This window comes from Rattus rattus, chromosome 9, assembly GCF_011064425.1.
Source record: "Rattus rattus isolate New Zealand chromosome 9, Rrattus_CSIRO_v1, whole genome shotgun sequence".
Lineage (NCBI taxonomy): Eukaryota > Metazoa > Chordata > Mammalia > Rodentia > Muridae > Rattus > Rattus rattus.
In genome coordinates this window covers 64,578,365-64,599,843 of record NC_046162.1, presented here as the reverse complement: position 1 = coordinate 64,599,843, position 21,479 = coordinate 64,578,365, and the positions used below count along the sequence as shown (strand labels likewise).

At 49.3% G+C, this 21,479-nt stretch overlaps 1 protein-coding gene across 1 annotated transcript in view; it reads left to right on the top strand.

The window, feature by feature from the left end:
• The window catches only part of Rnf213 (ring finger protein 213), a 97,207-nt gene that overhangs the window by 31,922 nt on the left and 43,806 nt on the right, over window positions 1–21,479 (top strand). The window contains exons 18-29 of the mRNA XM_032911975.1: window positions 1,505–1,685; window positions 3,699–3,872; window positions 4,285–4,434; window positions 6,205–6,794; window positions 8,260–8,425; window positions 10,400–10,617; window positions 11,663–11,803; window positions 11,912–12,079; window positions 12,877–14,026; window positions 14,582–14,775; window positions 14,941–15,096; window positions 17,408–21,010. Coding sequence (XP_032767866.1) covers window positions 1,505–1,685; window positions 3,699–3,872; window positions 4,285–4,434; window positions 6,205–6,794; window positions 8,260–8,425; window positions 10,400–10,617; window positions 11,663–11,803; window positions 11,912–12,079; window positions 12,877–14,026; window positions 14,582–14,775; window positions 14,941–15,096; window positions 17,408–21,010 — 6,891 coding nt within the window. The remainder of the gene's footprint in view (window positions 1–1,504; window positions 1,686–3,698; window positions 3,873–4,284; window positions 4,435–6,204; window positions 6,795–8,259; window positions 8,426–10,399; window positions 10,618–11,662; window positions 11,804–11,911; window positions 12,080–12,876; window positions 14,027–14,581; window positions 14,776–14,940; window positions 15,097–17,407; window positions 21,011–21,479) is intronic.

The following is a 21,479-nucleotide window of genomic DNA, read 5'->3' as shown; positions in this document are numbered from 1 at the left end:
TGTTAGGTGCCACGCAAAACCACAGCTGCTAGGCTGGATGTGTTGGCATGTGCCTTTCATCCTAATATTGGGAGAGAGAAACAGGTGGGTCCCTGAGATCGAAACCAGCCTTGTCTATGTAGCCCTGGTCAGGCTCATCAGGGCAACAGGGTGAGACTTTGAATCTTGAAACAAACAAAATGCTCCCCGGCAGCTTGCACAGGCCTTGCCCCAGCCATCTCCCCGGCTGAGCCTCCATTACACCCTTGTGGGCAGTGCTGCGGGGCTGCGTTACTTTGATAATTCTTGCTTCTGCAGTGATGGAGAAGAGGCAAGGCCGTGTCTGTGAGCAGCAGCTCGCTGAGCTGCTCCCTGTCACTTCTGTAGTTTTAGCTCCGCTGAGGCCCTTCATCATCTACTTGAGTTCCTCCTGCCCAGGGCACCTTGTCAAAACCCTGCTGGCCGAGTGTGAGGAGAGGGCTCCAAGAAATGGTGTGCTTTCTACTTAACAGTTGAGTGTTTCTGCATGCGTGCATTTGTGTGCATGTGTTCGTGCATGTGCACGCGTGCCAGCCATGGCATACATACATGCATGGAGATCAGAAGATATTTTTTGGTGGCTAGTTCTCTCCTTCCACCTTGTGGGAGCCAAAGTATGAACTCATGTTGTTAGGTTTGGCGTCAGGCACTTTTACTCACTGAGCCACTTCTCTGGCCTGCACTTTATTTCTGTTCTATATTTGTGCGTCAGTGGTGCTGAGCATTGAACCAGGGCATTACACACAGTAGGCAAGCATTTAGCCATTGCTTTATCCCCCAGTGAGCAGTTCTCCTATTGAGGCTCTGTGCACCACTTTGAGGAGATTTAAGAAATCATTGAAAACTTTAAAAAGAAAATAAGGGGTTGGGGATTTAGCTCAGTGGTAGAGCGCTTGCCTAGCAAGTGCAAGGCCCTGGGTTCGGTCCCCAGCTCCTAAAAAAAAAGAAAAAAAAAAAGAAAAAAGAAGAAAATAATATATTATAAAAATGTGGCAATTAAAACACAAACAACCACAAAAGCACACACTGAAGTTAACCAGCTCCAGAGAGTGTGGAACTCAGCTAACTTGTCTGCAGTCAGAGCGGAACGGCACGGACGCCTTGGAGCTTCCACTGGATCGTGCACTTCCTCAGTGCACTTTTTCTGTGTGTACTCACCACCACAAACGAAAAACCCACCACAGACCCTGAACTGGAAAGACGTTCTGTCCTCAGAACCAGGAAGACAGCTGCCTTCATATTCGCTTCCGTAACTCGTCCATCACCTACAGTCACTCCTCTAAGGATAACTTCTGAAGAAATTATTTTTTAAGATAAGGTCTCACTTAGCTTGGGCTTGACCTTGCATTTTTTGTATAACCTCAGCTGGCCTATAACTTCCACTTTCCAAATGCTAGGATTACCATACCCCGTTTTCATGTTTCTCTTATTTCAAAACAAACTACTAAGACATTACTGTCTCCTTTTCTTACTCTTTTTTTTATAGTCTCAGACCAGTGTCCTTGAAGGGCTCTCCTGTCAAGATTTGCAGAAATTTGGTACCCTCTTGTCTGCTGTGATAACCAAGTCATGGCCTGTGCACAATGGGGAGCTGGTGTCTGATGTGGATGAGATCTTCAAATACCTGCTCAAGTGGCCAGATGTGAGGCAGCTCTTCAAACTGTGTGGTATGTTCTGGTGTCTGTGGGGAGCTTGGTGAGGGTGGTGTACTCCTGACCTCGACATTCAGCTGATGTGCTGATAAGGAAGAGTGGAGGGACCCGGACAGGCATGGGCATCCTGCCAGATGAGGAGGACAAAAGGCAGGATTCTCTGAGTGCTACTGCACACCAGCCGCCATGCTGCCTCCCCGATAGCCCTTCTGAAGGCCTCAGGTTCCCAATGAAGGGATATGAGGTGCAGAGTACAGATGAGTGGCTGCTCTGTACGCAGCATTACGAGCTACGGTTGGGCTGGGGAGATGGCTCGGCAGGTGAAGCACCTGCTGCGGTAACAGGTGGCTGGATGGCACTCAGGTACCTGCAGTAGCTCCAGTACTGCAGGGTGGAGACAGAAGGATTCCCGAGGCTGGCCAGCTACTGGCCGGGCTTCAGGTTCACTGGAGACTCTGGTTACTGTTTCTGGACTGCCTGTACATGTATGCACATTTAATGAATGCACATGCACACACATGTATGCACTAAACAAACCCAGGTGGCCTTCAGAACATTGACTATGAGAGCAGTGATTTCATCAACAGAATGGGAAGTCCCACCTGATCCTCACAGGAGTCATAGATCCCAAGTGTTATTTACGCCTTCCCCTGAAAGCTCTTTTCGTGTCTTGTGTGGGCTGCTCTGTTTAGATCTTGTAGTGGTAATGTGCTGGGTTTAGCACTGAAGGTCCAGGTCAGATTGTAATTCTCAGTTTTGCCGGATCTTGGACAAACAGAGAGCCCCTCAAGGCTTGTGAGGTATGAGGCAAAAATGTGTGACTGCTTAGGTGGGTGCTGTAGGCATTTGCTGACAGCTTGAGAGTATCAAGTGCTTGCGTGCGTGCGTGCGTGCGTGCGTGCGTGCAATTGATAGGTTTTCTAGAAAAATTCATCGGAAAACATAGTTCCCACACAGCTTCCCCAGCACCCATGCGCTGCTGTTCACATCGGGACACATGTGGTGTGTCCTTTACAGTGGACGAGCAGGGCAGCGTTGCCACACGTTCCTCAAGTTGGGGTTCGTAGGGTTCCCTGGGTCGGCATGTTTGGTGCAGCACAGTGTCACAGTAAACTCCTTGTGCCAAGGACCTGTGGTCCTCTCCTGTAGTTTATGTTTTGTAGAAGCTCCCACTCTTGAAAACGTATGACGCTTGTCGACTTAGAGACAGACTCTTCCTGGACAGGACTCTGTGTTTGAAGCTCCTCCCTGTCTGCGTGTTGCTTGACAGCTGAGTTCTGTTTTTATCACGGAGCTGTCACAGTTTCTTGATCTGTCCATCTGCTGAAGAGCATCTCAGTTGTTTCAGGCTCTTTGTTGGTTTGTTTTCTTTTTCCGAGGCTGACTCTCACTGTGTAGTCTTGGCTGATCTAGGAGAACTGGCTGGGTTTGAACTCAGACCCGCCTGCTTATACTTCCAGAGTGCATGGGATCCACCATGCCCAGTTTTTTTCATGGATTTAAAGTGGGGATAAGGGTTCTTGGTATTTGATGATACAGATTAACAAGATTATTTTTATTTATTCATTTAATTTTTAATAGTTGATTTACTTATTTGAGATAGGGTTTTTCTATGTCACAGCTCTGGTATTCTGGAACTCACTTTGTAGACCAGGCTGGCCTTGAAATCCCAGAGATCTGCCTGCCTCTGCCTCCCGAGTGCTGGGATTAAAGGTTTGTGCCAGCGCACACAACCCGGCATGATCTTTTAATACAAATCTGACCATAGCAGGAAAGAGATTTTCTGGGAGTTAAAAGTAAATGTATTTAAAATCTTGTCATCTAAATTGATTGTAAGTTTCACAGTGATGGTGGGGAGCATGGTGGTCCAGGATGTACCTAGAACCTGTAGCCATGCACCAATCAAATGTTGTCACACTGGAAACTGCCTGAGCACTGCTGTAGCAGGTGGAGTTATCAGGGATCCCCGGTGGGAACTGATCGGTCAGGAGACCCAGGCTCTGAACTATGCACCCTCCCTCTGATCAGGAACCAATGAAAACATCACCAACCACATCACGAAGGAAGGCAGGCGGCTGATGGTCACTGCTGAGTCTGTGTTCCAGAAGGTTGCAGGGGAACTTGAAAATGGCACCATTGTGGTTGGACAGCTGGAGCTGGTCCTAGAGTACAAGAGTCAGTTTCTTGGTATCTGGGACATAAGTAAGTACCACACTGAGATAGCCTCAGGCTGCTGAGAAGGGAAAGAGGGAGGGAGCTTGGGCATCTGGGACATAAGTGAGTACCACACCGAGAGCCTCAGGCTGCTGAGAAGGGGAAGAGGGAGAGAGCTTGGGCACACTATGTTGCGGACAGGGGATGGGATGTTTCTGGGCTCCGTAACTGCCAGCAGCTCTTACCAGAGAGCCGAGAAGCTTAATCTGAGGAGTATCATGAGAGAGCAGTGGGGTGGAGGCAGCAAGAGCCTATTCTGCCACTCTCTTCATCGACTGGCTGAGGGGAGTCTTCCTGGTCCCTCATTGCCCTGACCACGGAGAAAGTTCAGAGAGAGGCAGCAGAATGTGATTACATGGAAGACATACAGGGTTGTGTGAGCTGTCAAGTTACTTTTCAGATAGTCAGAGGCTGCAGTTCCAAGAGAAGGTCTATGATATGAAGGGCTTGCTGGACAGGAGAAAGGACGATCTGTTTTTCCTCAAGCGAGAGAAGAGATACGTGGAGAGCCTCCTGACGCAGCTTGGGAGAGTGAAACACTTCGTGCAAGGTGGGCCCCAGGAGTGGCACTAAAGACTAAGGGTCTTTTCAGGGTGAAGGGTGGAGGAAGGCACAGTGAGGGCAGAGTAGAGGCAGAGTTGGGGCGGGGTGGGGAGCTGCTTTAAAACAATTATCTTTAATTTCCATAGGGGAGGGGCACAAACGTGTGTGTGTGTGTGTGTGTGTGTGTGTGTGTGTGTGCGCGCGCGCGCGCGCGCGTGTGCTTGTGTGCACGTGCACTTGGGTGCATGTGCATGTGGAAGCCCAGGGTAGATACTGGGAATCTTTCTTGAGCCCTCTTTCACCATATTCAACGAGAAAGGGCCTCTCAATTAAACCCAGAGCTTGCTGTGTCTAGCCTTGCTAGCCAGTTTACTCTGAGGATTCCTCTATCCCTGCCTCCCCAGGGTCGAATTACAGCCAGGCTGCTATGCCCACCCAAGGTTTATATGGGTTCTGGGTCTCAGATTCTTTTTTAAATCTGAGTTCACTTGCATTCGCCAGAGGGAATCAGCATGACTTCTGTGTTCACTCCCATGCTTGCAAGCATCCCTCCAACTTTCCCATGCTAGACCTATCTGTTGATTTCCCACCAGGGGAAGTGATTCTCCCAAGATGGGGAGCTTCATCATGGCTAGATCAGTCAGGGAGCTCTAGGCTTTCTTTTATCCTGCAGGTGTCCCCTAGGCCTCTTCCCTTGTACATCCCCAACCTCTTCCTCTGACTCTGTTTGTCAGACATGTCATCTACCTTGCTGAGGACAGAGGACCTGAGGTCTGAGTCATTCTGAGTCATTGCATGTCTGGGAATGTCTGCTCTAGTTCTAGGTGCCTGGCTAGGAGGAGAGGGCACCACGTAGGTCACTGCCCTAGGAACCGAATGTTGCTCCTTTGTGTATGACATTTGCCCATACTAGATGCAATGTAGATCAGGTTATCCTCAAATTCACAGAGGTCCACCTGCTTCTGCCTCCTGAGGGCTAGGATTAAAGGTGTGGCCACCTCAGCCAGCCAGTTTCTGACTTTTTTTTTTTTTTTTTTTTTTTTTTTTTTTTGGTTTTTTTTTTCCTGGGGACCGAACCCAGGGCCTTGCGCTTCCTAGGTAAGCGCTCTACCACTGAGCTAAATCCCCAGCCCCAGTTTCTGACTTTTAAGGTATAGTTTCTATTTTACAATTAGTGTGGTCTTTAGAAGGGAGAGAGAAAAGGTTCACGTTTTCCAACTGACCTTTTTGTCCAGTTGTATACCCAGTTTCCTTGTGAAAACTGACAAAGCCAAGGTGGAGGAGAGGAGAGATGTACGTGGTCTGCAGAGAAATGACCCTGGCGGTTGTATTTCTTTTCTTAGAGAAGCATCTAGAGAAAGAACCAGGGCTGTGTATCAGTAGCAGAGCACTTGCCTAGTGTTTCCAGGCAACGGGAGCTGTCCCCAGTGCTGAAAGCAAACTCTAGTTCTGCCCACCCTGGCACATGGCCACAATCCTGGCAATTTGGAGGATAATATGCCTCCATATCCAGACTTTGTCCATTCCCTCACTAAGAAAGAGAAGTGAAGCCAGCTGCTGGTGGTGGCACAGGCCTTTAACCCCAGTGCCAGGGGACAGGCACTGCTCTCTCTGTTTCACTGTCTCAAAAAGAGGTGTGTGTATGAGAGAGAGATAGGGAAGAGAGAGAGGTGGGGAGGGAGGAAGAGAGAGAGAAAGGACAAAATACAAGAAAGTGAAGTAAAATGCTCCTGTGATGAGAAATTTAACCACCACCCTTTAATTCTGGTTTCTATAGTGGAGCTTGGAAACATCGAAAGGATCCACTCTCAAGACCTCAGCAATAAGAAACTAAATGAAGCTGTGATTAAGCCCCCCAATTCCTCATTCTCCAACAGGAAGACACATTACTGCCTGAGCCCTGATATCCTAGAAATGGCAAGCAAGCTAGACTCTCTGAAAGACAGCCATGTCTTCCAGGATTTCTGGCATGAGACAGCAGAGTTACTGAGTAATGATACTCTGGATCAGGACCGCAGAGAGTTGAAGCTTTCGCTTCCAGACGTCGTTGACCACCTGTACTACCCTTGTTATGAGAAATTCTACAAGCTCTACATGAATCTGAGATCAGGAGAGATCACCTTTGCTGATGTTGATGTCATCTTCAGAGACTTTAAAGATAAATATGATGAACTGAATGTTGATCTTAAATTCATGTGCACTCTGGACCCCCAGGACAGAAAAGGCTGGATCTCACAGCGTGTTAGGCAGATCAAAGAATACCATACCCTGTATCAGGCTGTCAGCTCTGCCAAGGTCATCGTGCAGGTCCGAAGAGCTTTGGGCGTGACCGGTGACTTCAGTGTTCTTAACCCGTTGTTAAACTTTGTAAGTTGTTTGCTGGCTTTCAAGAGGGGTAAGGATCTCCCCAAGGGAGGGGAGCTTCTGGCTTGAGTTGGGTGGGGCTTCTGGCTTCAGTGTGACTTGGTGTGATGTTTAAACAGCTGGGAGCAGCAAAGCTCTTGTTTTTTTTGCTCACCCGTATGGGGGCTTTGCTCCATCTTTCTTCCTGAGTAAGGTGATAGCTTATGGGTTTCAGGCCATCCATGGGGATCAGCAACCCAAGAAGAGGCCATGCTCTGCTATATTATGTTCGAGAGTATAGTTATTTCTCCCGCTTCCAAACTGTTCTTTGTGTCTCTTCTTGCTCTCTTTCAAATTCATGGCCTCCTTTTCCATGTTCTTTAATAAGATCATAAAAACACAGAAGGAAGGAAAGGCATTTGTCCCAGATGTAATTGTATCAGCTCTAGGCAGCAGCAGCAGCAGCAGCAGCAGCAGCAGCAGCAGCAGCAGCAGCAGCAACAGCAGCAGCAGCAACACATCACCCAGCAGAGCTGGGATGAGAGGTCTTTTGTCTCTATTTTGAGACAGGGTCTAGCTATGTAGTCTGGCCGTCCTGACTGTTGCTATGTAGACCACGGTGGCAGCTGGCCTTGAACTCACAGAGATCCACTTGCCTCTGCCTTCAGACAAGTGCTGAAATAAGAGGCATGGGTCACCATGGCCGCCTTTGGGGCAGACCAGTAAAATAGGGGAAATATATGTATATATGTTGTCTTAGTTAGGGTTTTATTGCTGTGAACAGACACCATGACCAAGGAAACTCTTATAAGGACAACATTTAATTGGGGCTGCCTTACAGGTTCAGAGGTTCAGTCCATTATCATCAAGGCAGGAGCATGGTAGCACCCAGGCAGGCATGGTTCAGGGGGAGTTGAGTTCTACATCTTCACCCAGAGGAAGCCAGGAACAAACTAAGCATCCTCAGGTAGCTAGGAGGAGGGTCTCCAAGGCCACCCCCACAGTGACACACTTCCTCCCAGAAGGCCACACCTTCTAATAGTGCCACTCCCTGGGCCAAGCATTTGCAAACCATCACACACACACACACACACACACACACACACACACACACACACACACATCTATATCTATCTACCTACCTATCCATCCATCCATCCTTCCATCCATTCATCCGTATATATATTCTATCTATATATACAGAGAGAGGGAGAGGGAGAAAGAGAGAGGCCGAGACAGAGATGGAGAGAGACAGAGAGACCTCGTAGTGCTATGATGAGAAACAGATTTCAGAGACCATGTAAGCTCTGGTGTGGAGTGGGAGGTTGCGTATGGGGAGCAAGAAGTGGAAGGAGCAGGAGTACTGTTGCCCAGAAAGGAGGAATCCTGTGGTCCTCGATGGAAGTGTGATGGGCACTTGCTATGGGCTGGCTGTTCCTGCCTAGGCATGGCTAACCAGGGCCAGTACAAGCTAAACTTCACCTTCCAGGCAGATGACTTTGAGGACTTTCGTAATGAGAAACTGAACCAGATCAGCCCACAGTTCATCAAGGCCAAAGAGCTGCTCCAAGACATCAGTGAGCTTCGCCACCGCTGCTTGGAGGAACTCGCCCTGCAGACGGAGCTTGTCCACTGGCTGCACGAGGCTCTGAAAGGTATCGTCAACCCCTTGGGCTGGCGTAGGTCCTGCCAGTGGCACCAGCTGGACAGTTGTTCCTTGCCTTCTTTAGGAGAAGAGGCAGAGTCATCTCGTTGATGGGACACACACACACACACACACACACACACACACACACACACACACACACTCACACACGCACACTCACACTCACACACCCACACCCACACACACACACACACGCACACTCACACTCACACACTCACACACACACTCACACACGCACACTCACACTCACACACGCACACACACTTTACTCAGATGGTGTCTCAGGGCTCTTCTGTCACTCCCTGTTTGCTGTGAATAGCTGAAGTTCTGTTTTTTTTAAACCGCTTCCTTTAGTCTTTTAATTTTTAATTTTTGTTTTTTTATAAAGATTTATTTGTTTGTTTGTTTGTTTATTATGTATAAGTACACTGTAGCTGTCTTCAGACACACCAGAAGAGACCATTGAATCCCATTACAGATGGTTGTGAGCCACCATGTGGTTGCTGGGATTTGAACTCAGGACCTCTGGAAGAGCAGTCAGTGCTCTTAGCCATCTCTCCAGCCCTTCATTTATAATTTTATTATTTTGTGTGTAACAGTATTTTCACGTATGTATGTGTGCCAATACAACCAATATGTGTCTGGTGCCTGTGGAGGTCAAGAGGGTGTCAGATTCTCTGGAACCGAGGTTATAATTGGTTGAAAGCCACTATGTGGGTGCTGGGAACTTAACTTGGGTCCCCTCCAAGACCAGCAAGTACTTTTTTTTTTTAAAGATTTATTTATTTATTTTATGCATGTGAGTACACTGTAGTGTCTTCAGACACACCAGAAGAGGGCATCAGATCTCATTACAGATGGTTGTGAGCCACCATGTGGTTGCTGGGATTTGAACTCAGTACCTCTGGAAGAGCAGTCAGTGTTCCTAACCACTGAGCCATCTCTCCAGCCTATTTGCTGTTGTTGATTTTGAGAAAGGGTCTTTCTGTGTAGACCTGGTTGTTCTGGAACTCAGCTCTGTAGAGCAGGCTGGCCTCAAACTCACAAGAGATCCACCTGCCTCTGCCTCTCGAATGCTGGTATTAAAGGTGTTCACCACCGCCTTTCATTTTTTAATTACATAGGTGCGTTTTTATGCATTTTTCTTACACGTGTGTCTATGCGCCCTCACATGCCTGGTACTTAGGAGGGCCTGAAGGTATCAGATCCCCTGGAGCTGGAGCCTTAGATAGTTGTAAGTTGCCATGTGGGAACTGGGAACTGAACCTGGACCCTCTGGAAGTGCATCTGGTGCTTTAACCACTGAGCTGTCCCTCCAGTTGTCCTCCCCGTTTAGTCTTCTCCAGAAAACAGGATGGCTCTTGTCTAGATGGAGTTTTTGTAACACCCTCATGTAGGTGTTATCCAGCAGAGAGCTTGGTAGCTTGTTTCGTTATGTGGATTAGAAAGAGCAGAAGCAGGGTGGGGAAGTGAAGGGCGGGGAGGGATGGAAAGAGGGCAGGCAGCAGACTGTTATACCCTGGACCTGCAGGAGGAAGGTGTGCCTCCTGCTGCCACCGAGGCTGCACTGGCTCCAGCTCTCACTGAGTTGCTTCCTTCTGTGGGCTTTGGCTCCACCTCTATGCCTATCTGTTGAGCGGATTGGAAGCCTGTGGAGAAGTTATCTCAGTTTTTCTCACTGTCAGCATATTCTTTACCAGCTGAGCCTTGGCCATCTCTGTTTAAGTGACGTTATGTAGAGTCAAGGCTACTGTGCACAGAAAGCCTAGTGTAAGGCCTGAGATGTGTTACCTGGTAAAGATTAGAAGTCAGTCAATAGATTCAATATGGTCAGTGTTCTTAGCAAAAGCAGGAAGTGGGTCAAACCAAGACATTAGCTTGGTGTCCAGTTATAGCTTCACTTAGAATTACTGTCCAAAATTCAGCATGGTTGTGTGCCAATCTCCTCTTTCTGCCTCTCAAGATATCAATGAACTCAAGGTGTTTGTGGACCTGGCCTCCATCTCTGCGGGAGAGAATGACATTGATGTGGACCGCGTGGCCTGTTTCCATGATGCTGTGCAAGGTTACGCTTCTCTCCTGTACAAGCTGGATGCAAACACAGATTTCAACGAGTTCATGAACCATCTGCAGGAACTCTGGAGGGCCCTGGACAATGACCAGCACCTGCCAGATAAGCTGGTAAGTCTACTCAGGGCCCAAGGCAGACTAAGTGTAATAGCTGACTGCTATTACAGATCCCAAGGGCTTTGGCAAGGCTGGCACTGACAGACCTGCTTCGTGACAGATCCCCATTGTGCACAGGAACGTGTGTTCTCTCTTGAGTCAGGAAGTCACATAGAAAATGGCTTGCTTGGTCTCTGCCCCAAGAAGCAGGGAAGGATGGCTGGAAGAACCATGATGAAACCTTGCCTATGGGAAAGTGAAGTTTGCAAACTTTCTGCTAAAAGCTCACATGCAAATGACAGCCCATAATGCATGCTTTCCTTTCTCCACTGGTCATGCTCAGAAATCACGAATGGACATTAAGAATCTACCACTCAGGCTTAACAGTGGCTCAGCCCCTGCGGCTTTTGCAGAGGACCCAGGTTTGGTTCCCAGCACCCACGTGGTGGCTCACAACCTTCCATTACTCCAGTTGCAGGGGGTACAGCACCCTCTTCTGGCCTCTCATGGTCCAGGCATCCACATGAAGCACATGCATGGATAAGGAAATGCTCAAATTTTAAAAACTAAATTAATCAGGTATGGTGGCACACACTTTTAAATCCCAGAACTCAGGTGGCAGAGGCAGGAAGATCTGTTTGAAACCAGGCTGGCCTCTAACTCACAGAGATTCTCCTGCCTCTGCCTCCCAAGTGCTGGGATTCAAGTTGTATTTCTTGCTCAAAGTAAGAAATTTCCAAAAAGAAGAGGAAGAAACAAGAAAGCTCGAGGCCCCCTAACGCTCTGTTATCCGACTGTTGTGTGTGGTGAGCTTTGTGCTGCATGTGTGGCTTCTCACGCGTCCGTAAATAAACCCAAAGCCCCAATGCCCTACACCTGCCAGCTAGGGCTTCAAGAACAGTGGAAGCCTGACTGATGACGCTGCACGACAGAGCCCAGGGGACACCCCGAGCAGACACTGCACATGTGCTCGGGGGTGGGGGGGGAGGTGGGGAGCAGCTGAGCACCAGCTAGGGCTCGTCTGCTCTCTCCAGCCTGTTCCCCGCTTCTGTCCCAATAGAAAGACTCTGCCAGGAACCTGGAGTGGCTGAAGACAGTGAAGGAAAGCCATGGGTCTGTGGAGCTCTCATCTCTGTCCCTGGCCACAGCAATCAACAGCAGGGGCATCTACGTTATTGAGGCCCCCAAAGATGGCCAGAAGGTGAACCTCCCCAAGTCCTGGTGCACTTTTGTATGGCCCTGTGGTCTTGCTACAAAGTCATGGGACTCTGTACCAAAAACTAACTTAAAAATGTGTGCTACCTCCCAGGTTTCCCCAGACACTGTTCTCCACCTCCTCCTCCCTGATGACCATGGTTACCAGGAGGCATTTCGCAAATACTCCACAGAGGAGCTAAAGGAGCTTTTAAACAAGCTGATGCTAATGTCTGGCAGGAAAGACCACAGCAGCAATGTAGAAGTGGAGACATTCTCCGAGGTGAGCAAATGGCTCTGGCTGCCCATCCACAGGGTCCCTCTTGCTGCCCGTCCACAAGGTCCCTCTGGCTCCAAGCCAGGACAGTCACTTTGTTACTGAGTGAAAAGGGTCTGAGTAGGCTTTTGGTTAATACAGCTATGCCGTGGTTCTGCAGGATGCATGGTACCCCAAATCACAACCCCTGAGACGTATCTGAAGTGGGGTAGACCTAATTAGCAGCAGGTCTTCCTCAGGAGGACCTATGACCAGCTGTGGAGAAGAGATGACCAACAGATGTTCTTAGAAATAAACAATCACTTCACAGCCTCTATACTCCTGTCGAGGCAGGAGGATCTTGAATTTGAGGCCAGCTTGGAAACATGAGACCCTGCTTTTTACACACAGACACACACACACACGCGCGCGCACAAATGCGCCCCCACATAGTATTTACATTGACGTCCCTTGTCTTTCCCTGAACATGGTAACATAGGCCTTTAATATCAGCATTCAGGAGGCAAAGGCAGGGGGATCTTTGTAAGTTCAAGGCCTGTCTAGTTCCCTAGTGAAGTCCAGGATAGCCAGGGATACAAAACCAATAAGAGGAAAAGGAAAAGGAAGGGAAGGCGATGGGTGGTCCTTATTAACCCATGTAACTATGGAAGGAAAGACTGTGGTGTAGCGAATATTAGGCAGATTTTTGTGAGAGGTGAGCTAGCCTGAGACCTTGGAGTCGTAAGCAGGCAGGTGTGGGTAGGGTAGTTCATCTCCCTTGCGGGCCTGTGCTTTGCTTTGGCCTCATGGCTCCCTTTTCCCAGGTCTTCAGCAACATGCAGCGGCTTGTACATGTCTTCATAAACCTGCACTGTGCGGGCAACATGCTGTTCAGGACTTGGACTGCTAAGGTCTACTGTTGCCCCGGTGGGGGCATCTCCATGGACTTTGGCTCGAAGCTGCTGAGCCAGCTGACAGAGAGTGGAGATGTCATTCAGCTCCTGGGAGCACTCTGCAGGCAGATGGAGGACTTCCTACACGAGTGGAAAACAGTGGTCGCCCAGAAGAGAGCTACACACTTTTACCTCAACTTGTACACAGCTGAGCAGCTGGTCTACCTAAGCAGCGAGCTCAGGAAGCCCAGACCTAGTGAGGCTGCCCTCATGATGCTGTCCTTCATTAAAGGCAAATGCACTGTCCAGGAGCTCATACAAGCTACCAGTGCCTGTGAAAACAAGGCTGCCAGACACTGCCTGCAGGAGGCTATGAGAAAGCTGCCTAAGCAGCTACTTTCTGAGTCCACCCTAATGGGCAAGCTTCGGGTTATTATGACGCAATCCCTAGAGTGCATGAGTGCCTTCCTGCCGAGCTGTCTGGACCTGGATACCCTGGGTAGATGCCTGGCTCATCTGGCCAGGCTGGGTGGCTCTCCTGTGGAGCGGCCACTCCCCAAAGGCCTGCAGGTTGGCCAGCCTAACCTAATCTTGTGCAGCCACTCTGAGGTGTTGTCGGCTACGCTGGCCATATACATGCAGGACCCCATGCAGCCCCTGCCCACCTTTGATGAGGTGCTGCTCTGCACCCCAGGGACCACGATCGAGGAGGTGGAACTGCTCCTGCGACGCTGCCTCACTTTGGACTCCCAGGAGCACAAGGTCTACAGCTTGCTGTTCGCAGACCAGCTGAGCTATGAAGTGGGCTGCCAGGCAGAGGAGCTCTTCCAGAGCCTGAGCACACAGGTGCACCGTGAAGACTACCAGTTGGTGATACTCTGCGATGCTGCCCGGGAGCACTGCTACATTCCCTCCACCTTCAGCCAGCACAAAGTCCCCCTGGTGCCCCAGGCCCCACTGCCGGACATCCAAGCCTACCTGGAGAACCATTATCAGGTCCCGAAGCAGATCCAGTCAGCAGCAACTGTGTTCAGAGATGGGCTGTGTGTGGGAATCGTGACCTCTGAAAGAGCTGGTGTTGGTAATGAAGGGCCCCTCTCAGACACTGCCCAGTGACGCGCTTCCTTCTCTAGCAGGGGTGACTCTGATGAGGCACTCCTTCAGGGGTTTGGCTCTTCCTTACCTGTAAGCCAGTAAGAACTCTGTCCTTTCTCACCTAGTTTTGAAAGTTGGGCAATTCCTAAGCACCTCCTTTCTTGCAGTTTCTTTCCTCTGTGACCTCTGCTGGCTTCTGGCATCAGTGTTGGCTGTGGTTGACAAGAAACCCTGACCTTGCCTCCTTGGTTGCCGCTTGTTCTCCTCCGTGCTGTCTTCCTTGACCACCCTGTTCTGTTGGGAGAGTTTCCTCACACTCTAGCTTTTGCCATCACTGACTTAGATGCACCATCAGTAGCCAGGGAACAGCAAAGTTGATCGGTGGGTGGTCGACAGGGAACCTGAAGACTCGGGGGAAATGAAGCCACTAAGTAGTCCCTGGTCGGAATCAAGCAGAGTCACTTCTAAGACATCTCCGTGTTCTGTTTCTCCTGGTCTGTAGGTTTGGGGCCTAATTTTTGTATGTATGTTCACATTGTAGGAAAGTCTCTCTACGTGAGCACGTTGCACAAAAAACTAAAGATGAAGCTACAGGATGAGACGGTGCCTTTAAAAATTATTCGGTTGACAGAGCCTCACATAGACGAGAAACACGTCTTGAGCGCCCTCCTGCCATTCTTGAAGAAGAACTATCAGAAGACGCCGGTCATATTCCACATCGATGTGAGCACTTCGGTAAGTGTCCTGGCATCATCCAACGACCGTGAGGAAGGCATGGTTCCCTGATGCTGACTGCCTCCTTTCTCCACATGTATCCCGTCAAGGGACAAACAGGCCAGTTTATAGGCTGAGAGAAATGGCTGCCATCCTACTCAAAAGCCCACATGTTTTCTTCTTTAGGTTCAGACTGGAATTCCCATCTTCCTTTTCAAACTCCTCATTCTGCAGTACCTAATGGATATAAATGGGAAAATGTGGCGTCGGAATCCGTGTCATTTATATGTTGTTGAAATCCCACAAGCCCACTCAATACGGCCAAAGAGGTCTTCTAAACTGGTGTGTATCGAGAAAAACAGAGCGGTTTGGTGGGGGTGGAGCCCTTCCATCCCGCTTTATTTATTTGTTTTTTTACTTATTAATTTATTTAGTTTTGCCAACCTGATACAAGTTTGAGATATCTGAGAAGGGGTACCACAGTCAAGAAAATCCCTCCAGGCCTGGAGAGATGTCTCAGTGGTTAAGATCACTGTCTGCTCTTCCAGAGGTTCTGAGTTCAAATCCCAGCAACCATATGGTGGCTCACAACCATCTGTAATGGGATCCGATGCCGTCTTCTAGTGTGTGTCTGAAGAGAGCTGTAGGGGTTGGGGATTTAGCTCAGTGGTAGAGCACTTGCCTAGCAAGCGCAAGGCCCTGGGTTCGGTCCTCAGCTCCAAAAAAAAAAGAGAGAGAGAGAGAGAGCTGTAGTGTACTCATATAAATAAAAATAAATAAATCTTTAAAAAAGAAGAAAAAAAAGAAAAGAAAAATCCCTCCTTGAGATTGCCTGTAGGCAAGTTTGTAGGGCATTTTCATGATTAATGGTTGTAGCTGGGCCCAGCCCCTAGGGGACAGTGCCACCGGAAGGACTGGTTCTGGATGGTAGAAGAAATCAGGCTGAGCAAACCGTGGTGAGCAGGTGGTAGGTGGTGTTCCTTCCTGGCTTCTGCTTTAGTTCTTGCAGAGTGCAACATGCGGGTTGTAAGGTGAACTAAACCATTTCCTCCCCAAGTAGCTTTTGGTCTTGGTGTTTTATGACAGCAATGTAAGGTCTAACTAAGGACAGAAATCAATACCAGGCTCATGGGATACTGCTGTGATAGGTCTGACCATGTGTTTTGGGGAAAATTATGGAGACCTTTGACCTCTGAGCCAGTGTAAATTTTCTGTGGGAGAACAACACAGACCAGGGAGGCCTGTCTTGTGAAGTTTAGAGGGAAGTAAAGACTCATATCAGGGCTATTTGAGTGATGTTTTGAATTAAGAGCTGTGGTCCTGGTTAGCTAGGACTGAAGCATTGACTGATTAAGTAGAGACCAGAACCACTAAGGTGAAACCTTTGCTTGTCTTGGACAATTCATGCTGGTCAGCTGGGGCTGAGAAATTACTTCAGACTGAAAGAGACCAGCGTCACTGAGGTGAAATCTTCTGGGACGCATTTCCTCAGGGTCAGCACACAGAATCCATGGTCCAGAGGGTGCTGAGCCTGTTTCCCAGGCTTGCAGCTGAGCTCTGTTAAGAGCTGCCTGTTTCATTGATTCAGGGTAAACGTGAAGTAGACTCGATACTATGAAGGATTTCTTCATACCTGATTAGTTAATATTAAGTTATACAAGTAAAACTTAGCTATAGGAGCCCTGCCTCCATTATGACTGGAAGATTAATGTACTGAACAGTCTTGTTAGAAACTGTAGAAAAGAAAATTCTGTGCCTACTTAAAGTGAAGGGGTTATTGAGAGAGTTTATTCGCTGAGCCTGACCTCTAGTTAGGCTCCAGTTCCATAACAAAAGGAGACAACCTTGACTTACAACTGACTCTTAGGTCCAACCCCTTACCAAAAAACCCAAACAAACAAAGAAAAAAACCAGGCAGCTCATGGAGATAGCACAGGGTCACAACCACCATTCTGTCCTGGTCTGCCATTAAGTGTCCTGTGCTCTTACTGTGAAAAGCACAACATGCCAGGTTGGGTAACAACTATTCAGAAAGAGCAAGACTGGCGTGTATGGAAGAAATAATTTTGATAACAACCCATCTGCGCTCCTGGTCATCTCTGTTCAAATTGCAACATGGGGCTGGAACCTGAAAGATGTTAGAGATGACAGCATTTGTGGAAGGCATAAACGTAAGGTGCAGGGACCCGAAAGACGCTAAACATGACAGCATTTGTGGAAGGCATAAACGTAAGGCGCAGGGACCTGAAAGACGCTAAACATGACAGCATTTGTGGAAGGCATAAACGTAAGGCCCAGGGAAGTCAGTGAAGCAGAGCCAGGCACACACATGTATCAAGGAGTCTTTTCCTGTTAGTGTCCAAGTGTGCAGGGTGACTTCTCCCTGGGAAGGAAGGCATATTAGTTCTATAATGAGTTCCTCTTGGACCTGAGGTTTGGCGCTCACATCCTCACAGGTATATGTGCATAGTGAGGACACAGGTCTCTGATTGTGTTAGAAAATGTATCCTTGTTAGGGATGTGTCTTCTGATTCAGTTCTTTGAACCCTCAGCAGGCAAAAGTTGCCAGTCTGTGCAGACTGTGTGGAGACTTAAGGCAGAAAGACTTAGGGAATTCAGTGATAATTGTTTTATCTGTGTTTCCTCTTTGCAGAATGCACGTGCACCCCTTTTCAATTTTCTTGATATCTTCCCCAAAGTCACCTGCTGTCCTCCCAAGGAGGTGATAAACATGGAGCTGACTCCCAAGAGGAGCCACACAGAACCTGGGATGGACCCAGCGGAGTTCTGCAGTGAAGCTTTCCAAAGACCTTACCAGTACTTAAGACGGTTCCATCAGGGGCAGAACCTGGACGCATTTCGGTATGAAAAAGACTCTGTGGAAGGCTCTCCTGAGGAATGCCTGCAGCACTTCCTGATTTACTGTGGCCTGACAAACCCTTCCTGGTCGGAGCTTCGGAACTTTGCTTGGTTTCTGAACTGTCAGCTCAAAGACTGTGAGGCGTCTGTCTTCTGCAATTCAGCTTTTACTGGAGACACACTTCGGGGCTTCAAGAACTTCGTGGTGACCTTCATGGTCTTAATGGCCAGGGATTTTGCCACTCCGACTCTTCAGACTTCAGACCAAAGCCCAGGTAAGCACTCGGTCACCATTGACGGAGTAGCTGAAGAAGACCTAGCTCCCTTCTCTCTTCGAAAGAGATGGGAGTCAGAGCCCCATCCATATGTTTTCTTCAACGGTGACCGCATGACCATGACATTCATAGGTTTTCACTTGAAGACCAATAGCAATGGCTATGTTGATGCCATCAATCCCTCAAGTGGGAATATCATCAAAAAGGACGTCATGACCAAAGAACTGTTTGATGGGCTGAAGCTTCAGAGAGTGCCCTTCAACATCGACTTTGATAGCTTGCCCAGACATGAGAAGCTTGAAAGGCTCTGCCTGGCACTAGGTATCGAGTGGCCTAGTGACCCCGATGAAACATATGAACTTACCACGGACAATATGCTTAAGATCCTGGCCATTGAAATGCGGTTCCGGTGTGGGATCCCAGTTATCATCATGGGAGAGACGGGCTGTGGGAAGACCAGACTCATCAAATTTCTTAGCGACCTCAGGCGCGGTAGCATTGAGGCAGAAACTATGAAGTTGGTGAAGGTCCATGGAGGGACAACACCATCCATGATCTACTCCAGGGTCAAGGATGCTGAGAGAACAGCCTTCTTCAATAAGGCCCAACACAACCTGGAGACCATCTTGTTCTTTGACGAAGCCAACACAACAGATGCTGTGAGCTGTATCAAAGAGGTCTTGTGCGACCGGACAGTGGGTGGTGAGCACCTAAATGAGGACTCTGGCCTGCATGTCATTGCTGCCTGCAACCCTTACCGGAAGCACTCCCAGGAGATGATCCACCGCCTGGAGTCAGCAGGTTTGGGATACAGAGTGAGTGCAGAGGAGACTGCAGAGAGGCTGGGCTCCATCCCCCTGCGGCAGCTGGTATATCGAGTCCACGCTCTGCCTCCAAGCCTCATTCCTTTGGTATGGGACTTTGGACAACTGAATGACTCTGCAGAAAGGCTCTACATCCAACAGATCGTACAGAGACTGGTGGACTCTGTCACAGTGGATCAAAGAGAGACTTTCGTGATTGCCAACGTGCTCTCTGCCTCTCAGGAGTTCATGAGGAAGAGAGAGAATGAATGTGGTTTCGTCAGCCTCCGGGACGTGGAGCGCTGTGTGAAAGTTTTCCAGTGGTTTCACGACCACAGTAACATGCTCTTAAACAAGCTGGCCGACTTTCTCCGTGAATGCTGTGACAGCACGCCTGCTTTTGAGAGAGATCCTGTTCTCTGGTCCCTGGTGATGGCCATTGGGGTATGCTACCACGCCTCTTTAGAAGAGAAAGCACCCTACCGTGCAGCCATTGCCCGGTGCCTTCCCAAACCATACAACAGCCCCAAGGTCATCCTCAATGAGATCACGCATGTACAGGATCTTTTTCTGAGGGATGCACCCATAAGGAGCAACATAGCCAGGAACTTGGCTTTGAAGGAGAACGTCTTCATGATGGTAATCTGCATCGAGCTTAAGATTCCACTTTTCCTAGTGGGGAAGCCCGGCAGCTCCAAATCCCTGGCCAAGATTATTGTAGCAGACGCCATGCAAGGGCAGGCTGCCTCCTCGGACCTCTTCCGCTGCCTGAAACAGGTCCATCTGGTGTCATTCCAGTGCAGCCCCCATTCCACCCCGCAGGGCATCATCAGCACCTTTAAGCAGTGCGCTCGGTTCCAGCAGGGGAAGGACCTGCAGCAGTATGTCTCCGTGGTGGTGCTGGATGAGGTGGGGCTGGCTGAAGACTCACCCAAGATGCCCCTCAAGACCCTGCACCCCCTGCTGGAAGACGGGTGCATTGAAGATGACCCTGCCCCGTACAAACAAGTCGGCTTCGTTGGCATTTCCAACTGGGCTCTAGACCCTGCCAAGATGAACCGAGGCATTTTTGTGTCACGTGGCAGTCCCAATGAGAAAGAGCTCATAGAGAGCGCCAAGGGGATCTGCTCTTCCGACAGGCTGGTTCAGGATAGAATCCGCGGGTATTTTGCACCCTTTGCCAAGGCCTATGAAACAGTGTGTCAGAAGCAGGATAAGGAGTTCTTTGGGCTTCGTGACTATTACAGCCTCATCAAGATGGTCTTTGCCAAAGCCAAAGCTTCTAAAAAGGGGCTCTCCCCCCGAGACATCGCTCATGCTGTCCTTCGGAACTTCAGTGGTAAAGACGATATCCGGGCCCTGAGCATCTTTACAGCCAGTCTTCCCGAGACCCTGTACAAGGAAGAAGTCAGTACTGTGGAGCTCATCAAGCAGAACATTCACCCTGACCTGCAGGCATCCAGCAGGGGCCTGGACAGTGCTGATTCCCGTTACTTGCTTGTGCTGACCAGGAACTATGTGGCCCTGCAGATCCTACAGCAGACATTCTTTGAGGGTCAGCAACCCGAGATCATTTTTGGCTCCAGCTTTCCCCAGGACCAGGAATACACCCAGATCTGCAGGAACATTAACCGGGTGAAGGTTTGCATGGAGACAGGGAAGATGGTAGTGTTGCTGAACCTGCAGAATCTCTATGAGAGCCTGTATGATGCTCTCAACCAGTACTATGTCTTCCTTGGGGGCCAGAAGTACGTGGACCTTGGACTAGGTACCCACCGAGTCAAGTGTCGAGTCCACACTGATTTCCGCCTCATCGTCATCGAGGAGAAAGATGTGGTGTACAAGCAGTTCCCTGTGCCCCTCATCAACCGTCTGGAGAAGCACTACCTGGACATGAACACCGTGCTGCAGGGGTGGCAGAAGCGCATCGTGCAGGAGCTGCAGCAGTGGGCACACGAGTTTGCAGATGTGAAAGCAGACCAGTTCATTGCCAGACACAAGTACAGTCCTGCAGACGTCTTCATCGGCTACCATTCCGATGCCTGTGCCTCTGTGGTGCTGCAGGCTGTAGAGAGGCAGGGCTGCAGGGATCTCACGGAGGAGCTGTACCGAAAGGTGTCTGAAGAGGCCAAGTTCATCCTGCTGGATTGTGCAACACCAGACGCTGTGGTCAGGCTGAGTGGTTCCTCTTTAGGCTCATTCGCTGCAAATCGGCTGTCACAGGAGTATTACTACAAACAGCAGCACAACTCTTTTGTAGACTTCCTCCTGGCCCACTTGCGCATGGACCATCATGAATGCCAGGCTGTCTTCACAGAGGTGACTGCTTTCCCATAGCCTCACCCTCTGCTCTGTCACCTGAGAGTCCTAGGCTCCTAGGGTTAGGGACTCAAGCTGTATTTAAAGCCAGCATGCAGGGATGACTTATAGATAGTATAGCTATGTGGCCTCTCATCGTTGACCAGTGTGTGTGTAGCTTAGAAAGGCAGCCTTCTAGCAGGAAGGACCAGGGACATAGGAAGCCCGCTATGCATGAGATGGGGTGGAGAGAAGGGGATATAAGGATTTCTTTAAGAGGCACCCCATGCAAGGTTGAGGGCAGTGAGATGTGAGAATCTCTGGGAGAATTCACTGGTAGAACTTGAGGTCCAAAGCTGTGAGTTCTTTGCCTTGAGGTTGGAAAGATCTCTCAGAGGGCCTTAGGGGCTCCACTAAGGAACCTGATCCTTCCTGCCTAGAGGAACCCGGAAGGGCCTTGGCAATGGAACAACAGTGAGACACAAGACTG